Raw genomic sequence first — 20,000 nt, 5'->3', positions numbered from 1 at the left:
TCAACCAATCGGCGTGTGCCAACTTTGAAAAAAGAAAATACACCAAAGAAACCACGCCATTCTTTTCCACACATGTATCTACAACCAATTCAAAAATTTCCAAATGTTTAATAATCGCTCACACACTTATTCGGCGAGAGAAGCAAATTGCATGCAAGCAATAAGCGACTCATCAACCAAACCACATCTACCCATTGATCCACCAACCAACACATCGATTAAAGTCACACAAATACAAAAACTATCATTATTTTTGTACATGTACGTGTTCAAAACCTCCGTCAGTAAAAATATCAATATTCAAGATTATTATAAAAACGTGTGTAACTAGTGAATAAAAAGCTGAAGCTTACACTGTTCATACACACTATATAATTCTATTGGAAAAGTAGCACACATGGTAAACACTATTTGCCAGTAAAATCATATGGTATTTCACACAGTGTTCACAACAGGTTACAACACGTCTGTTCAAAAGAGGAACACTTCAGTGAACAGTGTATTGTTTTGAAAGATAAAAGTCGCTGTACCAGTTGATGTTTGTGGATGTAAATCCCGAGCTGCCAGAATCCTCTGTCCCGTTGGGTGAGCATCTCTCTCCGTAGCTGTTGACAGAAAATTAACGCAAGTTTATACATGTAAAAGTAAATAGAAGCATAATCGTATATTGGTGGACCCAAGACTGTATGCTCAAACTCTCTATCTTCTTTCGCAAAAAAACCACTTATATACAATCGCAGTTTATGAATATGTTATTTCGTATTTGTTCATTTATAACTAAGTCCATTTCTTTGTGTGTTTTTAGTGTCGCATGCACAGTACTCATTCCTGTCTTTCGATACCAGTTTGCTGGCTGGTAACTATACATGTTTTAAAGAAATTGTTTATGTTTTGTATTCAAGAAGTTATTTGTTGAAAAGTTAAACAAAAAAAGTTATTCGTTTAAAGGGCCAGGGCTAGATGAAAAATTTATCAAAAGCTCTTATTCTATTACTCTCGATAAAACAGGGATTTATCTTTTATTCTTATCTCATTATCTGTCTCTCACTGTTTCTCTGTATGACTGTCTATGTCTCTAATTCCCAAAACAAAGAGACTGCCAACGTTCCAAAATTCAGAATCAAAAAACAAGAAAAGTATGTTGTTATTGACAAAACAATACGCTACATTCACTTAACGATTGAATTATTCATTATTTTGAAAATATTGATTCATTCGCTTGGGGCTTTCCCAACAAGCGGCCGAAACATTCGATCAAGCTAAGTTCTTATTGCTAATTGTTTGTCTGTGCACTTGGAAGACCGTTGGGTCGATATATTTGTGAATGTAACGTATTGTTTTGTCAAGAACGTACGTTCCGACAACATACCTTTCTTTTTTTTAATTTTGTCTATGTGTCTGTCCGTCTGTCACCCGTACTATGGGAGAGAGAGAGCGAGAGAGAGAGAGAGAGAGAGAGAGAGAGAGAGAGAGAGAGAGAGAGAGAGAGAGAGAGAGAGAGAGAGAGAGAGAGAGCACCGGAGAGAGAGAGAGAGAGAGAGAGAGAGAGAGAGAGAGAGAGAGAGAGAGCGCGTTTTCTCAGAAGAGACAGACAGACAGACAGACAGACAGACAGACAGACAAACAGACAGAAAGGGGACAGACAGACAGTGGGTACGTGTGTATAAAAAAATGAACACAAGAAAAAATAATACGGGGTTAGGGGGCTTAAAACATTAACTGGGCGATTTGTAAAGTCTGTGAGTTCAAGCTCAGCCTCTATTGAAAGCAAAACCTATACAGAGCATCGCAATACCAACAGGGTGAATGTTCGGGTCTCATTGTGTCGTGCTTAAATGTAACCAGATGCCTGTAATTCAAGACTGAAACACGTAACAGCTACCGTATTGTCCCTGGACGGAAACAAGATCTGCTAGTCATCCTAGCGAAACACGTAAAGCAGCAACGCCTGCGCAATTTCGCGCGGATATGTGTGTGTGTGTGTGTGTGTGTGTGTGTGTCTGTCTGTGTGTGTGTGTGTGTGTGTGTGCGTGCGTGCGTGTGTGTGTGTGTGTGTGTGTGTGTGTGTGTGTGTGTAAAATAAGCTAAATCAATTTTAGCACAATATCCGGACAAAAGATTCCTGTGCCTTGATTTGGTGTTTTGTCCCCTTTGTTGGAGAACATAAGCCTCACATAATTGCCTTCACGATGATCATGGTTTAACTGCTGTGTAAGTTTATAAATCTTCCCCGAAGTCAAATTGTATCCCTTTTAAAATAATTTCAAATGCGCATTTTGAAAATGAAGCCGCTTTAAAGGTCCATTCCGTTCTTTCGGTGTTGAATTTTAAAACTAATTTTACAAAATACAAGCATGACTGAGCTGAATACAGCTTTTGGAGTAGCCGACACCGAATAGACGTTTCATGCAAAGGATGCATAGATATAGAATTATGCAACGTAACCCGAACAGGTTAATTTGTCTTTAATTTATTTTCTCTCTCTCTCTCTCTCTCTCTCTCTCTCTCTCTCTCTCTCTCTCTCTCTCTCTCTCTCTCTCTCTCTCTCTCTCTCTCTCTCTCTCTCTCTCTCTTGTCCATTCACAATGTCGTGTCTTCTCTCGTATTTATAATTATATTTTTTTTATTCGCGTATTTTATTGGTTTAACACACAGTATGTAAAAGTCTAACCAACTACAAAGAGCATGCAGGCTGTTGGTGACGGTGAGCGTTCAGTAGAGAATCTGCGGTGATTTTACATGGTGCTTTACACAGGAATGCAAATCGTAAAAAAAACAAGTCGCGTAAGGCGAAATTACTACTTAAATTTTAGTCAAGCTGTGGAACTCACAGAATGAAACTGAACGCACTGCATTTTTTTCACAATGACCGTAGTCCGCCGCTAGTGCAAAAGGCAGTGAAAGTGACGAGCCTGTTCAACGCGGTAGCGGTTGCGCTGCGCTGCATAGCACGCTTTACTGTACCTCTCTTCGTTTTAACTTTCTGAGCGTGTTTTTAATCCAAACATATCATATCTATATGTTTTTTGGAATCAGGAACCGACAAGGAATAAGATGAAATTGTTTTTAAAACGATTTCGAAAATTTAATTTTAATCATAATTTTTATATTTTTAATTTTCAGAGCTTGTTTTTAATCCGAATATAATACATTTATATGTTTTTGGAATGAGAACATGATAAAGAATAAAATAAAAGTAATTTTGTATCGTTTTATAAATAAAATTATTTTAATTACAATTTTCAGGGTTTTAATGACCAAAGTCATTAATTAATTTTTAAGCCTCCATGCTGAAATACAATACCGAAGTCCGGCCTTTGTCGAAGATTGCTTGGCCAAAATTTCAATCAATTTGATTGAAAAATGAAGGTGTGACAGTGCCGCCTCAACTTTTACAAAAAGCCGGATATGACGTCATAAAAGACATTTATCGAAAAAAAGAAAAAAACCGTCTGGGGATATCAAACCCAGGAACTCTCATGTAAAATTTCATAAAGATCGGTCCAGTAGTTTACTCTGAATCGCTCTACACACACACACACGCACAGACAGACACACATACACACACACACACACACACAAACACACACACACACACACACACACACACACACACACACACACACACACACACACACACACCACGACCCTCGTCTCGATTCCCCCTCTATGTTAAAACATTTAGTCAAAACTTGACTAAATGTAACCACCTATACGCAACAAAACGGGCAGGCGTTTTTTTTTGTTTTTTGTGAGTGTTCAGTAGTGAATCTGACGTGATTGACTATACATGAGAAGGCAGGCAACTTTAAGGCGAACTGCCCCAGAGCAGCGCAACCGTGTTGACAATTATGTAAAGCACTTCTCGTATACCACTCTCAAAGGGTTTCAGACAACAAAGTTAAGATCAATGCAAACAGACTCAGCAAAAGCATGCATTCCATTGCTTTTTATATCGGCTGAATAAACAGTCAAAAGTATCCTGTTGGAGATTTTCGTTTTAGAGGGTTTCTTTTGGAGGGTTTCTTTTGGAGAGTTTCTTCCCATCCATTGAGCGTAAAAGTTACATCCTACTTCCCAAAGGTGCGTTCTACTTCTTTGCAACGGGTAATGTTTACAAAGCTTACTTTAAGGGCGTTAAATAGTGCATATCGGTCGGGTGAAACGAGAGTAAAATAACACCTTGTGTTCTGGATTTTTGACATATGAAAGGCCTTCATCTATCATGCGGAACAGACACTGAGACAGATACGAATATACACGAGCGAGCACGCTAACACACACACACACACACGCGCGCGCGCGCGTGAGCACGCACACACACACGCACGCCCGCACGCACGCACGAAAGCACGAACGCAAGCACACACACACACACACACACACAAACACACACACACACACAAAACACAAAACACAACACAACACAACACAACACAACACAACACAACACAACCACAACACAACCACAACACAAACCATGAAATACAATCTTGAATCTTGTTTACATACATGTGTAGATCGTATCTAATGTAATTTAAAACAGGGTCAAAACTCTAGTGTTTAATGTACATACATGTGTAGATCGTATCTAATGTAATTTAAAACAGGGTCAAAACTCTAGTGTTTAATTTACACACGTGAAGAGCAACAAGATACAATCAGGAGTCTCAAATGTCACGCAACACGCCGGGAATACTATACGACATTTGAGAAGTCGTCTTACTGAAACTGTATCATCAAAGTAAGCCAGCCCGAAAGGCGCAAGACATGGTCTGCTTGCTTTTATAAATGGCGTTTTCCGCAAAGTAAAGCATAACAGGAATGGGTTGTTGTGCAATCTACCTTAATTAAAGGGTGTTTATTTTCTTTTTTCTTTCATCTTCTCTTGCTTGTCCCGACGCTTGTTCCTGCTCCCAGTATGCTCTCACGCCGCCCCGTCCCAGCACTCACTGCAACATCCACCCCTGAACTTCATTCCGCCGCCAGAGTTGTCGAATTAATGAGCCAACCAGTGTTGGTCAGACACCTGGGCACCCTCACAATCGCATTCGTGAATTTACAGACACTCCAGGGTTTTGATTTAAAAGGAAAGCAAAGTTACTGGGACGTTTAACTTTTTGACCAAAAAAAAAAAAACATTCACAAATTGAACTGTGCCATACCTTTGAACGTTTCCAGTCTATCTGTTTCGAATGTTTGTTTGTTGATTTGTTTGTTAGTTTGTTGGTTGGTTGGTTTGAATGCCTGTTTGTTTGTGTGTTTGTTTGTGTGTGTGTTTGTTTGTTTGTTTGTGACCACATTCAGTTCGCTTCGTTGGTCATGGTTGACTGTGCAAAAGTGAGCTTGTCCCTGAGATTGTGAGTTGTGTGCACTATACACATGCAAATCATTTGGTTACAGTCATCAAACAAACGTTAAACACAAAATAAGCGCACACATGCGTACATGGCACGGAGAGAGAGAGAGGAAGAGGGAGAGGGAGAGAGAGAGAGAGAGAGAGAGAGAGAGAGAGAGAGAGAGAGAGAGAGAGAGAGAGAGAGAGAGAGAGAGAGAGAGAGAGAGAGAGAGAGAGAGAGAGAGAGAGGGAGGCGTGTGATTGCGTGTTTGTGAGTTCTTGTGCATGCCTACGGGCACGGAAGCTTATCTCTGCATACGAGACCGGGTACAAATATTCTCTTATCAGTCCTCAACACGGACACATACTAAAATTACAAGTTATTAATTCAACGCACGTTGTACCACGCGCATTGTTAATGGGTTTGCATAATTCTCAATGAACGCATTGTCTATCACGATTTTGTAGAACCATGATAAATCGCGTACAACAATGTGAACGTCCCAAACAAGCCTTGCTCTCTTTCATGTGATACTATATATATCAAGCACTTCAAACGAACACCATTCAATCCGATCTATGTAGCCTATACTGTGTGGATTGGGCGGAGGATCGGGTGCACAATATTTGTTTCCAGTAAACTTTGTTACAGCATCTGACGGGCGCTGTGGCGTGGTGGTAAGACGTCGGCCTCCAAAGCGGAAGGTCGAGGGTTCGAATCCCGGCCGCGGCCGCCTGGTGGGTTAAGTGTGGAGATTTTTCCGATCTCCCAGGTCAACTTATGTGCAGACCTGCTAGTGGCTTATCCCCCTTCGTGTGTACACGCAAGCACAAGACCAAGTGCGCACGAAAAAGATCCTGTAATCCATGTCAGAGTTCGGTGGGTTATAGAAACACGAAAATACCCAGCATGATTCCTCCGAAAGCGGCGTATGGCTGCCTAAATGGCGGGGTAAAAACGGTAATACACGTAAAACCCCACTCGTGTAACAAAACACACACGAGTGTACGTGGGAGTTTCAGCCCATGAACGCAGAAGAAGAAGAAGAAGAAGTTACAGCATCTGTCTTCAAACCGACTTTATAACACACAGTCTCTCCCAATCCGTCCTTGTCCAAGAAATTCTGTTTAAGAAACAGTTCTCATATATATGTGAATGACGTAAACCTGTAGTTACGTTGTGTGCATGTGTTTTCATGTTTTCATTTGAACTATAATTATGTCTCTCTAAAGCACAGGTTGCATATTTCATTGCAATCTGTTTACTCTCCCAGAACAGTCTTCACTTCTTTTTGCTTGCGCCTAATATATCAGCAGCGCGTAATCTATAGATCTTTCCCGTTGTCATGTCAAAAGTGTGTGTATGGGGGGTGCACCTTGCGTTACAAAGCACTTTGCAGTCCCCAAAATGCCGTAATTTTCCACTCAGGTTCACTGCAGGTCGAAGCCATTCAAGGGCATTAATAATAATTTTATGTTGACAGTACCTGTACAAGACGTGTTCTGTCTGGCCTAGAAGTGAATATATAACCACACATAATATAAGCATAGCTTGCTGCGTGGTCCCAAGTTTATCTTTTATATCGTATGCCTCCCTAAGATAGCCAAAGACAATCTTGTTTAGTTTAAACTAAGGCATAAATTCCCACAGGCTGTCGGCGTTTCTAAATAAAGACAACGACAGAACTGAACAAAGATGAAAATCAGGTTCACTGCAGGGCGAAGCCATTCCTACAGAGTGTCGGAGTTTCTAAAAAAAAAAAAAAAAAAAAAAAAGTGACGAACAAGACAACGACAAAACTGAACAAACTGGAAAATGATTGTTCCCTGCACAAAGTGCCAGTCATTGTTGTTATGTCACTGGTCACACGGAGATTGTGTGAAGGGAATAACAAGGATGACACGAGGTAAAAGGCAGTTCCTGGTGTCACCTTCCGTGTAACTGTCCGACGTATGACAAAGTGCATGCATGTTGTCTGCCTCTTTCTGTCTCAGTCTGTCTGTCCTGTCTGTCTGTTTGTCTTTCTCTGTCTGTCTGTCTGTCTGTCTGTCCCGTCCGTCTGTCTGTCTGTCTTTCTCTCTGTCTCTGTCTCTGTCTCTCTCTCTCTCTCTCTCTCGCTCTTCGTTCAAACAAACTCTCCTTCTCTCGAATAAAAACAATCTGCGTCTGCGTCTCTCTCTCTCTCTCTCTCTCTCTCTCTCTCTCTCTCTCTCTCTCTCTCTCTCTCTCTCTCTCTCTCTCTCTCTCTCTCTCTCTCTCTCTCTCTCTCTCTCTCTCTCTCTCTCTCTCTCTCTCTCTCTCTCTCTCTCTCTCTCTCTCTCTCTCTCTCTCTCTCTCTCTCTCTCTCTCGCTCTTCGTTCAAACAAACTCTCGAATAAAAACAATCTGCGTCTGCGTCTCTCTCTCTCTCTCTCTCTCTCTCTCTCTCTCTCTCTCTCTCTCTCTCTCTCTCTCTCTCTCTCTCTCTCTCTCTCTCTCTCTCTCTCTCTCTCTCTCTCTCTCTCAGTCTCTTTGTCCAAACAAACTCTTCTTCTCTCGAATTGAAAACCTCTCTGTCTATCTCTCTGTCTGTCTCTCTCTCTTCGTCTAAATAAACTCTCCTCTCGAATAAAAAAACATCTCTCTCTCTCTCTCTCTCTCTCTCTCTCTCTCTCTCTCTCTCTCTCTCTCTCTCTCTCTCTCTCTCTCTCTTTCTCTCTCTCTCTCTTTCTCACACACACACACACACACACACACACACACACACACATACACACACACACACACACACACACGCGCACGCACACATTGTCTACCCAAGGGTATCGGTGTTGCGTTACTTCCTTACACCCCAAGGGCACGTGAATTTTGTTCTTACTTCAGTGGACAAACAAGAACGATATCTTTCCAGATACTTTTACAATGACATCACTAAAGACCCCCATCCAAAAAACTAAACAAAAATCCCTCCTTCCCCCCTTCAACTCCCACCACCACCATCTCGCCCAACCTCAAATCCCCTTGGCTCAGAAACAAATCTTACTGAATTTGAAAGGAAAAATGCTAAGGTATGAATACGCTATTATGTCACGTGTCCTCTAGATACACCCTGACAACCGGCCTGAAATTTACAAGAAAAACATGCAACATTGTGTCACTAAACAACAACGACAAAGAAGAACTTGTTGTGTTTGTTTACACGACCTTAATAAACTCTGTTGCGTTATTCGCAAGAAGCAGTCACTTATCCAGGTGGTTCACCTTAAATGACACTGGCAGAGTTTGTGACCTCATAATTACGTGCACATGCAAATGCGTCACGGCCCACGAGGACACACCCTTGTGCTTAGCGCGTTCATGTCACTTTAGTTTTTGTCACTGTGTGTTAATTTGTTGAAAACAATATCAAGAAAAGTCTGTTGCCAAGAGAAATGGAAGCGAGAGAAATGGAAGCGAGAGAAATGGAAGCGAGAGAAATGGAAGAGAGAGAGAGAGAGAGAGAGAGAGAGAGAGAGAGAGAGAGAGAGAGAGAGAGAGAGAGAGAGAGAGAGAGACTTAGACTTAGACTTAGAACATTTTATTGACATAAAGGGTAAACATTTTAAGCCAAGGGCCTAATCTTACAACGTGCCCTTTACATTCACACTAACACATCCGCACGCATATAAACAACATAATATAATGAATTCATATAGGCATAACATGTAAATGTACAGTAAATAAGCATAAGCACCACGGCCACACAAAATCTAATATCCGAAGTAAAACAATATAAATACTATATGCAATGAATATGTAATATGACGTGAATATAATTATATAGTAATATTATACATTAGACAGAACTGTAAGATTCACATGATTATGTCACGGCGGGTGTGTACTTACAGAAAACAGTTTAGATGTTTTTTTTAAAGAAGATTTAAAAATATTTACAGATTTGCTAGTTTTAACATTCGAAGGAAGAGAGTTCCATCTTGACGGCCCAGCAAAGGCAAAACTAGTTTTATATAGATCTACACGGGTCCTTGGTAGTAGATATTTATCTGATCCGTATCTCTCAGGAGCCTCGGTTATGAATGCATTCAAGTATGGTGGTGCTAGCCCATGGAGTGCCTTGTACATTAACACTGCAATGTTATAGTCAAACTGCTCCTGCAGTGAAAGTAAACTAGCAGCTTTAAGCTTTTCTGACGTTGACAGATACGGATTATCAACAATTAGCTTTGCCCCTCTTCTGTGCAGGGAAATTAATTTTTTAAGCAGATTTTCGCTCGCACCGCACCATACAGTAGAAGCATAATTGATAAAAGATTGGCAGTGTGCCACGTACAAAAAAACATTTTTAGACCTTCCGCTTCTACAAAGGGTTTTAATCTGGATAAAAGATACAGATTTTTGGAGAGCTTTTTGCAAATATTATTGATATGTACATTCCACCGAAGCTCCTGGTCAACTACGATTCCTAATACCTTGTGTGATTTAACCTGCTCTATGGGATCAGTGTTCAGCTTAAGGTTAAGAATAAGGGGTGCTCTCTGGTGTTTCTGTCTGGATGTTATGACCATACTATTTGATTTCTTAGGGTGTAATGTCATTTTATTTTTAACGCACCATTTAAAAACATCATTTATTCCCTGTTAAAGATCGTATTGCACCTGATTTAACGTTTTTGAGGACGAATGAAGGGAACTGTCATCGGCAAAGAGCTCACAAGACACATTGTTATTTTTTATATGCAAGGGCAGGTCGTTGATAAAAATGCAAAATAATAAGGGCCCCAAAATAGAACCTTGAGGAACTCCGTATTTTAAGTAACCATCGCCTGAATATTGACTGTTTATAATAATAATAATAATACGAATATTTATAACGCGCACATATCTCACCAACAGGCGACTCAAGGCGCACATACACTCGTTCACACACACGGAGACTTAAAGTCACTAGCACACACACACACCATCAAACATTAAAATATGTACAGTTATTCAGGGTGGGATGGGGTGGGCAGTGTATAATGCATGGATTATTTGGAAAAAAGGAATGTCTTGAGTGCAGATTTGAATGATTCGAGGGACTGTTGTTGGCGGAGGGGGAGAGGTAGTGTGTTCCATTGGCTAGGTGCTTGGAAAGAAAATGAGCGTTGACCTGCTGTTTTGAGTTTGGTGTGGGGGATGTTGAGCTTGAGGGAGTCGGCAGATGATCTGAGTGTTCGTGAAGGGACATAGAGAGAAAGAGAGTCGGAGAGATAGGCAGGGGCGAGACCATGGAGGCATTTGTAGGTGAGAGTGTTGATTTTGTAGGTGATACGGGCAGGAACGGGCAACCAGTGGAGCTGATTTAGGAGGGGGGTGATATGATCTCTCTTTTTCTTTCGTAGGACAAGACGGGCAGAGCTATTTTGAATGCGTTGGAGACGAGAGATAGAAGAAGAGGGAAGACCCGCCAAGAGAGAGTTACAATAGTCAAGACGTGAGAGAATGGTGGAAGTGACCAGTTTGGCGGTAGCATCTGTGGTGAGGTATTTGCGGATAGTGGCGATGCGGCGGAGTTGGAAGTAGCAGGTGCGAGAGACAGAAGAGATGTGTTGTTTCATGGAAAGGGTGTTGTCTAGAGTGACTCCGAGGTTTTTGACAGAAGAAGACAGAGGGACAGAAGAGTCAGAGAGTTGAAGAGAGTCGGAGGTGGCTTTGGAGAGTTTGGATGTAGTGCCTATTAGGATAGCTTCAGTTTTGTTGCTATTGAGCTGAAGTTTGTTTTCTGTCATCCAATTGTGCACGTCATTGATAGTGTCAGAGATAGAGGAAAGAAGAGATTCAGACTGGTCAGGGGAAGAGCTGTTGTGAAGTTGAGAGTCGTCGGCAAAAGAGTGGTGCAGAACGTTGTGTCGGTCAAGGATGTGGTCAAGAGGTTGAGTGTAGAGAGTTAATAGTACAGGCCCAAGGACTGAGCCCTGACTGTTTACGTAGACGCGCTGGGTTCTGTTTGATAAAAATGATGTAAGCAGGTTTACCGTGTGACTGCTGTGCGTGTAATACTCAAGCTTGCGAATGAGAAGAGTATGGTCTACTGTTCTCATTCGCAGAGAGAGAGAGAGAGAGAGAGAGAGAGAGAGAGAGAGAGAGAGAGAGAGAGAGAGAGAGAGAGAGAGAGAGAGAGAGAGAGAGAGAGAGAGAGAGAGAGAGAGAGAGAGAGAGAGAGAAAGAGAGAGAGAGAGAGACGTGCGTGTATGTGTTCATGTATTTCTGTCCATCAGCCTGTCAGTGTGTCTGCCTGCCTGTCTGTGTGTCAGTGTGTGTGTGTATACTTACCAGGCATAAACGTCCGGATTGTCCAGGCAGACTCGTACGAAGTAAAGAACACATATGGACACTTTGGCCACGAGGTCAAACACTGTACTGTAGATTCCTATGGGATACAAAAGAAAAACAATATAAGATTTTGATTTAGAACCTCTGTACCCCTCTCCCCCCCCTCATGCTCAAAACACACACACACACACACACACACACACACACACACACACACACACACACACACACATTGTTACACTCTCACACTCAGTCATACGTTCGTTGAGACCAAACGCTGAGATACGGGGTGGTGACTTTATTCGTGGTTCAGGAACATTTCAGGCATTGGACAGACATAGGCGGACATCGTCTCGGCAAGCCGGAGACCGACCACCTGGCACAGCCTCTCGTCCTGTCCCCTTGGTCGCTGAGATCTGATCTACCTCACCTTCCACCTACTGGCTTTTAAACACACTCAAACAGGGAAGCGTTTATTTCACAATCCATATAACATGCCAAGAACCTATCGAAATCGTCAGTTATTACATGGTTGATATATATATATATATATATATATATATGTGGAGATACTGAACACTATACTACTCCTTCCCGCCCGAGACAAGTTGGCCTTAGGGATTTTGGCAATACCCATCCCTTTCGTACTGGGCGTGACAGGGACGCTCACAAGTCATGCCTACATATACGATGCAAGCTAGCCTCAGGTATTTCAACATCACCCACATCCCAACATCACTTATAAACCAGCGTGACAAGTGTCCCTACGTAACAACATTCACTGCTACCCGCCCCCCCCCCCCCCCCCCCCCCCAGTATAAATGGTATAAATGGGGTTTGCCCTTTGTTTTTAATACTGATTTGTTTGTAGATCTACATGAAGCTTGGAAAAGAAGAGCAAGACATGATGTCTTCGTCGTTTTATAATCATTGAAAAAGAGTCTTTTTTTCCCCGAAACAACCCCTGAGGACATTCAGCATATTATTACGACAGCACAGAATCATCCAGCCTGGTTTTTGGTACGTGTTTTAGTGGGAGGATGACTTTAGCGCATGTAAAAGCCTTCACATGTCTATGTTGGTTTACATGTTTGCGCACACAAGAAGGATATATACATATATACCTTTGAATCTAGTTTACGGACAAGGGTTTGTCCGCAAAATTTGAAAACATTTTAACCTCGGGAAAAATAGGCTGGAGTACTATGTCTAGTTTCTTTTTCTCCTTTTTAATACACGTGTCGTAATCATGCCCATCCATGCAAACTATCCATGACGCATGAAAAGTTTCAGTTTTCCCTGAAGAATGATTGCCTTTGCGTACACTGTGAAGGTCTCTGATATACATACGTACTGTATCCCTGTGAAGGTCGTCCTAACAGAACATGACCAATGTACTGTATACATTTTATGGTTCACCTTGAAATGTACGTATCACAGATTCGCAATCTGATTCTGCATTGCTCAGCAGGATTCCACTGTTATTTCCTTATTATGTGTGAACATTATATCGGGTACACTCCCTCACCCCTTCACCACTCTACACGTCTTGAACGGCCCGACTGTATGCTCTCTGTTTTCGCCTTCGGAGATGAACTCTTAAGTTGTACTAGTTATGGTAAAGCTTGGGAGCCTGTCATTCAAATGCACCAGATAATAAAGCATATTAACTTGCCAAGCTTCATTTTTGCTGACATTGCTTAAGATCTCTCTCTCTCTCTCTCTCTCTCTCTCTCTCTCTCTCTCTCTCTCTCTCTCTCTCTCTCTCTCTCTCTCTCGAGCTCTCTCTATTTATCGTTTTTCTTTTCGTTCTTTCTTTCTTTCATCAAAATACATGCATAATCATTAATGTTAACAATTCTATTATTTTTGTTTCAATTACATGTCGTAAAAATTGCCATTTTGGAGCGTTCCTTCGCGAACTTCAAGAATATAACCCAGACGGTGTGTATATCTGCAGAGCCAACAAAAAATCACCGTGATCCTTAAAAGTTCAGAGTATAAAAAAAAAACAATGTGTGTAAGGGCAAAATACATGAAAATAATACTTACGTGAAGTCGGATTTCGGATGAGCACCCTTCGCAGGCGTCCTTTGCAGGACAGCTCATGGGTGAAAAACTTGACCGGTGCTCCTCTGAAAAAGCGAGAAAGAACCATTTTGATGGGTCTGCTAGTCACCATTAATCCGCCCTTCTCCCATGTATCATTGTATCTTTGTTCCGTATCTATGTTATCTATATTGTATTATCATATGTTATCTAAATTGTTTTATTGTATCCGTATCGTTGTATCTTCTTCTCTTCAGGAAATATTAATGTCCTACAGGCAGACATATGTTTGGCCTCTTAAGGACAGGAGTGGGGTTATATGATAACAAGTCGTTGTATCTACGTTCCACCATGTTTAAGGGGTGCAGTTATTTTTCACTCAGACCCACGTGGCTTTTTTATACGCAGAAACTCGTGCGAGTGGTGTCGCCTATATGTCGGAGGAGAGTATAGCTTTCCTTTTTAAAGTCTGCAAAATCGAGTTTTGTTAATGTGGTTTTTTTTGGGTTTTTTTTTCGGAAGGGTCAAAAAAAGTTCTATGATCGGGAGGTAAATATAGGGGGGGTCAAGGAACCGGAAAATCTGTATTAATTTTATTATCTATATGTATATGAGTGTGTATGAGTTGTTAATGCGAAAGAATGTGTATGAGTGCGCCTTGAGTCGCCCTGTGGTGAGATATGTGCGCATTATAAATTCTCGTTTTATTATTATTATTATTTGTTTAGGCCAAAAGACTCACGGTAACACCGTATCTGTGTGTCGCCATGTTTATCGTCTACCTAAGTCAGTACCGAGACCTGACCAAACTTAGACCATTGATGACGCACCATCACTCAAACTGACCTACCTAATCTCATGGCGACCCAGATTCGGGTTACACGTCAAATTGGTAAAGTTTAATTGAGGTTAGTATGCTGTCAACTTGGCAAGAGTCATGTTAACGCCGGGGAAGTTTTTCAATGAGGTGGCCCAAATCAGATAAAGGTACCCCGGCTTTCCCCGGTGACGTCCCCATTCGCCCTCTCCTATATCGCCCCATCTTAACTCGCCCCTTCCTAACTCGCCCCCTCCCATCTCGCCCCCAATTATCTTTGGTTTTGACAGAGAGGCGATTCGCCCCGGCCCCGCTTGTAAAATATTGTCGCTGTTTTTCACACACACACACACACGCACGCAAATAAAAGATACATATATATACACATACAGTTTTGTGTATTGCGAACTTAAAACTTTCCCCTCCCCCCTCCTGTTCAAACTTCGAACGAAACATGACCCAAGATGGGTCACAGTGACCCAAATCGAAATTACAGGTTAATTAATACTTAAGGTGCACCTGTGATAAAAAAATGTTTTTAAAGGGGACCTAACTGGGTCATCTTGACCTATTATGAGTTAGATTTAATTCTCGTATAGACACGGCATTAAAGTGATGGAATGATGGTGTTAAACTGAAACGGAGACACGGTGACATCATGTCAGAGTGCTACACAGATATGTTTACTTCCTTGTCTGATTTCGAAGCTAAGTTAGCTAGCCCTTCCCTCCGTCCGTCCGTCTGTCTGTCTGTCTGCCTGCCTATCTGTAGGGAAAGGGTGCGTGCACATACAAACGCGCACAATCTCTCTCTCTCTCTCTCTCTCTCTCTCTCTCTCTCTCTCTCTCTCTCTCTCTCTCTCTCTCTCTCTCTCTCTCTCTCTCTCTCTCTCTCTCTCTCTCTCTCTCTCTCTCTCTCTCTCTCACCGAGAGTTTGCACTAGAGGACGTTTACGACCTTGCCTCCAACTGCTCAAAGAACGCTCAACTGAAATCAAAACTGTTAAACAGAAAGAGAAATCGCGCCCTCTTAAAAGTCGTGTGCGAGAGAAAAGGTGGAAAGAAGACGCTGATTGCAAGGGGAAAAGACTACGTCCTGACATATGACTACGAAACAGCACAGACATCGTCATTCCGACAAGAGGAGGAAACGCCCCCGTGTGTCCGGCGCCTGGCCCAAGTCGACCGCAACGCCTTTCAAGAAGAAATCGACCACATAACAGCTGACCTTCATGTTGTGTCGACACTGGTACAGTGCTACCTCCGTGCCATGTCAGACTGACTCTTCTAACTAGAATGCAGGCAGTGTTGCAAAACCGCGAACAGTCATTTTCTTACTCAGTATCTGAGTCAGACGCTTCAAAAACGATGCATTATTCTGTTTTCTTTTCAAGAAAATCGCGGAGTTCGCGGATTACCCCCTACCCCCTCCCTCCCCCTTTGAAATGAACCGTGTGTGTTTATTCAATAAAATGTCTACACGTCTTACGTCTCTCTCTCTCTCTCTCTCTCTCTCTCTCTCTCTCTCTCTCTCTCTCTCTCTCTCTCTCTCTCTCTCTCTCTCTCTCTCTCTCTCCATCCCTCTCTCTCAGCTCCGTTCCACAACCCTGCAAGAGTACAACCAGCACGCAACAACAATAGGACTGACATTATTGTACAGCTGCAATCAACACACCCAGACACATGTTTACAAGCTCCGTGTCTCGTACGTAACATTTACGTTTTTTCCACATTCAAACCTTCAGCCACAATCAAACCGAGCCTTCACCCAGTGCGCACATTATAAAACAATTAACAGAACCTGCCTCGACAAGCAAAACCTCATTGAATTAATCAACTCCCCCCTTGGCTTCTTACAACTTGTGTTGTAGGCAAATGAAGATAGCAGGTAAGTAATCTAAATCAGAGGGCGTGCACCTGGTTTAAGGTCAACTTTCATAGTTTCAAACCTGATCTCTCTTTTACTATCGGTGTGTTTCGAATGACGCACGGATGTCAATTAATACTGGACCAATGTCTGTGACAGGTAAGGAACCGCACATGTATATATCTGAATACGCTCTAGATGGTGATTTAATTAGCATTGGAACAACGCGTATCAAAAGTTAATGTGAAGCAGAAAAAACAAATAATATGGAAACATGCTTTAGGTGCTTTTATAATTCAACTTGAAAGAACTGAGAATTATATCCATAATTAAAGCCTAGAATAGCTTTGCTTATCAGTCATTATTAGTTTGCTTGTTTGTTTGTTTGTTTATTTTTGTTTGTTCGTTCGTTCGTGTGTTTGTTTGTTTCTTTGTTTGTATTTGTATGTTTCTTTGTTTGCTTGCTTGTTTGTTAGTTGGTTTGTTCGTTGATTTAAAACCTATTAGCTAAAACGTTTTCCAACAAATATCGTATAAAGTCTGTATTGTATATTATCCTGACGAAATCACGATACGCGGAATTCACGATGTTGTTCGGAATTATGGGTAATGTTTGCTCATGACCCGATCTAGAGACTTTGCATGGAGTTTGTTTATTTCTTTTTTTGATTGTTTCTTTCTTTCATTCTTTTTTTCTTTTTGTCGTTGTATTTTTCTTTTCTTCTTTCTTTCTTTTTGTGTGCGTGGTAATTTTCAGTATTGACTGCTCATATCTCGATTGCAAGATGTTTATTGTTGATGTCATTGTTGTTACTGCTGCTCCTGCTGCTGTTGTTTTTGTTGTTGTTGTTGTTGTTGTTGTTGTTGTTGTTGTCGTCGTACTTTTTTCTCGTAATTATCACGTATAACTGACAAATTTAATATGTGTTGTTTGTTTTGTCTGTTTGCTCCGCAATTCTCAATCGTAACTCATAAAGCAATCGCAAGACTTCTTTGTTTTGTGTGTGCGTTTGTTTGTTTATTTGTTTGTTTATGTTTTGCTTCTGCAAGTTATGTGACGACACACATTCCTTGGCTGCACTTTTATCATTATGCACTGAATGTACTTTCTTGTTTGTTTCAGACTTTGTTATTTGGAGCAACACCTTCACCGCGTGTACATGCACACTGTGTGCTTGTGTCCACATATGTCTGTCACATTGCGCATTAGCTTGTAAGCGCAGTATTTAGGCATCACTAGAGATTGAAGGGTCTAGGTCTACAGCAGTGTAAATAATGAAGATATGGAGATTAAAAACGCTGCTTGTTTGTAGTTAGCGCGTGTGTAATTATCACGTGCATATCGGAGCGCACATACATCCACATAATTTTTTTCGTAAAGTTAGAAAGTTAGTAAGGAGTTAATTTATCAAACATTTCCAATTCACCACAGCAAGCAGTCACGGTTTTTTTCCCCGGGGAGGGGCGGGGGGGGGGGGGAGTGTATGTGACCAAATGGAGGAATGGTCTGGTAAAAGTCTGGCCAGATCTGTGACGGGTAGCCGAACTATTTACACGTTGCGTACACGAGAATGAGTGTGTCTTTTACAGTTGCCCGTTAAGTTAGTGAGAGACTGAACTGTTCCGCGTAAAAACTCATACTTTTAGTACTGTCTTGTGTCATTATTGCTCATGTCCCTTTGTCAGCTTCAAACTAAACAAAATAAAAAATAAAAATTTAAAAACACGCACGCACACGCACCAACAACAAAACAAGCACAAACAACAACAAATAAAACAATAACTAAACAAAACCAACAACAACAAAAATACAAGCAAAAACACAAAAAATAACCCCACAGTCATATTCAACGCCTCTTTTTCGCATGCCCGACTTCTTTTCCTTCACTGGAGAGACAAAAGTCAATCAAAATAAGAACGTCATATGCTCAGTCACTTTTCAATTGTATCGGTCATAAATTTACACACAAGTACATGACTTAGTACCGACTGGAGTGGCATACGTCTCCTGTCTTTATATCGTTACGAGGTTGTAAACAGATAAAGTCTTGGCATGTTTTGAGAAACATTTATGTTTGTTTGTTTGTTTGCTTAACGCCCAGTCCACAGCGGTGCTGCTTTGACATTTAACGTGCGCCACACACAAGACAGAAGTCGCAGCACAGGCTTCATGTCTCACCCAGTCACATTATTCTGACACCGGACCAACCAGTCCTAGCACTAACCCCATAATGCCAGACGCCAGATTGCCAATTTTAAAGTCTTAGGTAAGACCCGGCCGGGGTTCGAATCCACGACCTCCCGCAACATTTATGTGGATTTGCTTATTGAAGTAAGATCTGTCGGGATTTACTGTTTGAAGAAAATGTGTCGGGATCTACTTTTCTGATCTCCTGCGACAGCCAGAGTGAGTCTTTGCTGTCCAGGGCCGGACTACCGGGGGGGGGGGGGGGGTTATGGGGGTTGCGCAACCCCCCCCCCCTAGCCTAAACATGTACCTCACTTATTTAAATTTTCTTTTATTATTGTTTATTTTATGCCGTTTCATGCAAGGAGCGACCATTTTCCTATCTCAGAATATGACCTACCCATCAGCTTCAGGGGGCTTGGCCCCCTGACCCCCACAAGGGGCTCTGCCCTTTGACCCCGCTAGGGGGAACTTCCCCCCGGACCACCACTGGCAACCACCCCACCCCCCTCCTCTTAGCCAAGTCCGGCCCTGCTGTCTATGATTCGCCTTAAAAGAATTCGACACTGATTGATCCCAAAAATCGAATCCGCTTATATTTTGTGATATTTTTAGTGTGTTGAAACAAGTGTTTGAAAAATTACAAAATCTACCGAAAAGACTTTATGATTCATACTTTTGATTATGACGACGTGCAAAGAATCACATAAACGAGGGTTGGGTAATTGGTTGTGAATCAGACCATTTAATTACAATTACAGAACCTTTTTTCCCGACGCAACTTGTTCCACATTTGTTTCGAATCGACACACATTGAAAACATCACAGGCAAAATATTAGCGAATTTGATTTATTTTTATTCTTAGGGGGGGGGGGGGGGGTGGTGGTCAATCGTTGTCGCATCTTTTTGAATGCACGTGTGTATTTGTTGTTGTGGTCTTCGACTGAAACGTCATCTGAAATAACGACAGTAATACGCATCCCGCCCAAACAGACAACTCTAAGTGACAAGTATGAAGACAGATCTGAAGGGACCTTCGTTCCTAATGTGTTGTGACTGTCAGAGCAACTGCGAGTCAATCGATCACACGAAAAGCAGGTCGACTTGTTTTTTTTGTGTTTACTGTTTAAATGCCAAATGACGCCACAACATATATTGCTGTGCGCCCCGTCTATACAGATTTAAAACTCTTGACAGGCTTGAAGAATTAATTCAACGGATCTACCGTTATCATCTGTTGCTATATTGCCAGAACGAACATCGTTGATTCTCTTGCCAGACCACGAACACTGAAAAACTCGACATGTTTGGAGAAAGGTTTGTAGGGATGTTCTTTTCTGATCTGTTGCAACTTACTGTCAGGGAATGTGAGCCAAATAGCACCTGCGGTGTGAGGGTGTGTGAGTGTGTGTGTGTGTGTGTGTGGGCGGGTGCGTACGCGTATGTGT

General features: G+C 41.8%; 1 protein-coding gene across 1 annotated transcript in view; it reads right to left on the bottom strand.

Moving 5' to 3' along the window:
- The window catches only part of LOC138979541 (potassium channel subfamily T member 1-like), a 17,339-nt gene extending 3,530 nt beyond the window's left edge, over positions 1-13,809 (bottom strand). Inside the window, exons 1-3 of the mRNA XM_070352254.1 lie at positions 13,685-13,809; positions 11,633-11,729; positions 531-605 (exon numbers count right to left, since the gene is read on the bottom strand). Of these exons, the coding sequence (XP_070208355.1) occupies positions 531-605; positions 11,633-11,729; positions 13,685-13,790 (278 nt within the window). The 5' untranslated portion in view covers positions 13,791-13,809. The remainder of the gene's footprint in view (positions 1-530; positions 606-11,632; positions 11,730-13,684) is intronic.
- Between the last annotated feature and the right edge of the window lie 6,191 nt (positions 13,810-20,000).

This window comes from Littorina saxatilis, linkage group LG11, assembly GCF_037325665.1.
Source record: "Littorina saxatilis isolate snail1 linkage group LG11, US_GU_Lsax_2.0, whole genome shotgun sequence".
Lineage (NCBI taxonomy): Eukaryota > Metazoa > Mollusca > Gastropoda > Littorinimorpha > Littorinidae > Littorina > Littorina saxatilis.
Note: the sequence above shows the minus strand (reverse complement) of the source record. Positions and strands in the feature narration are given on the sequence as shown.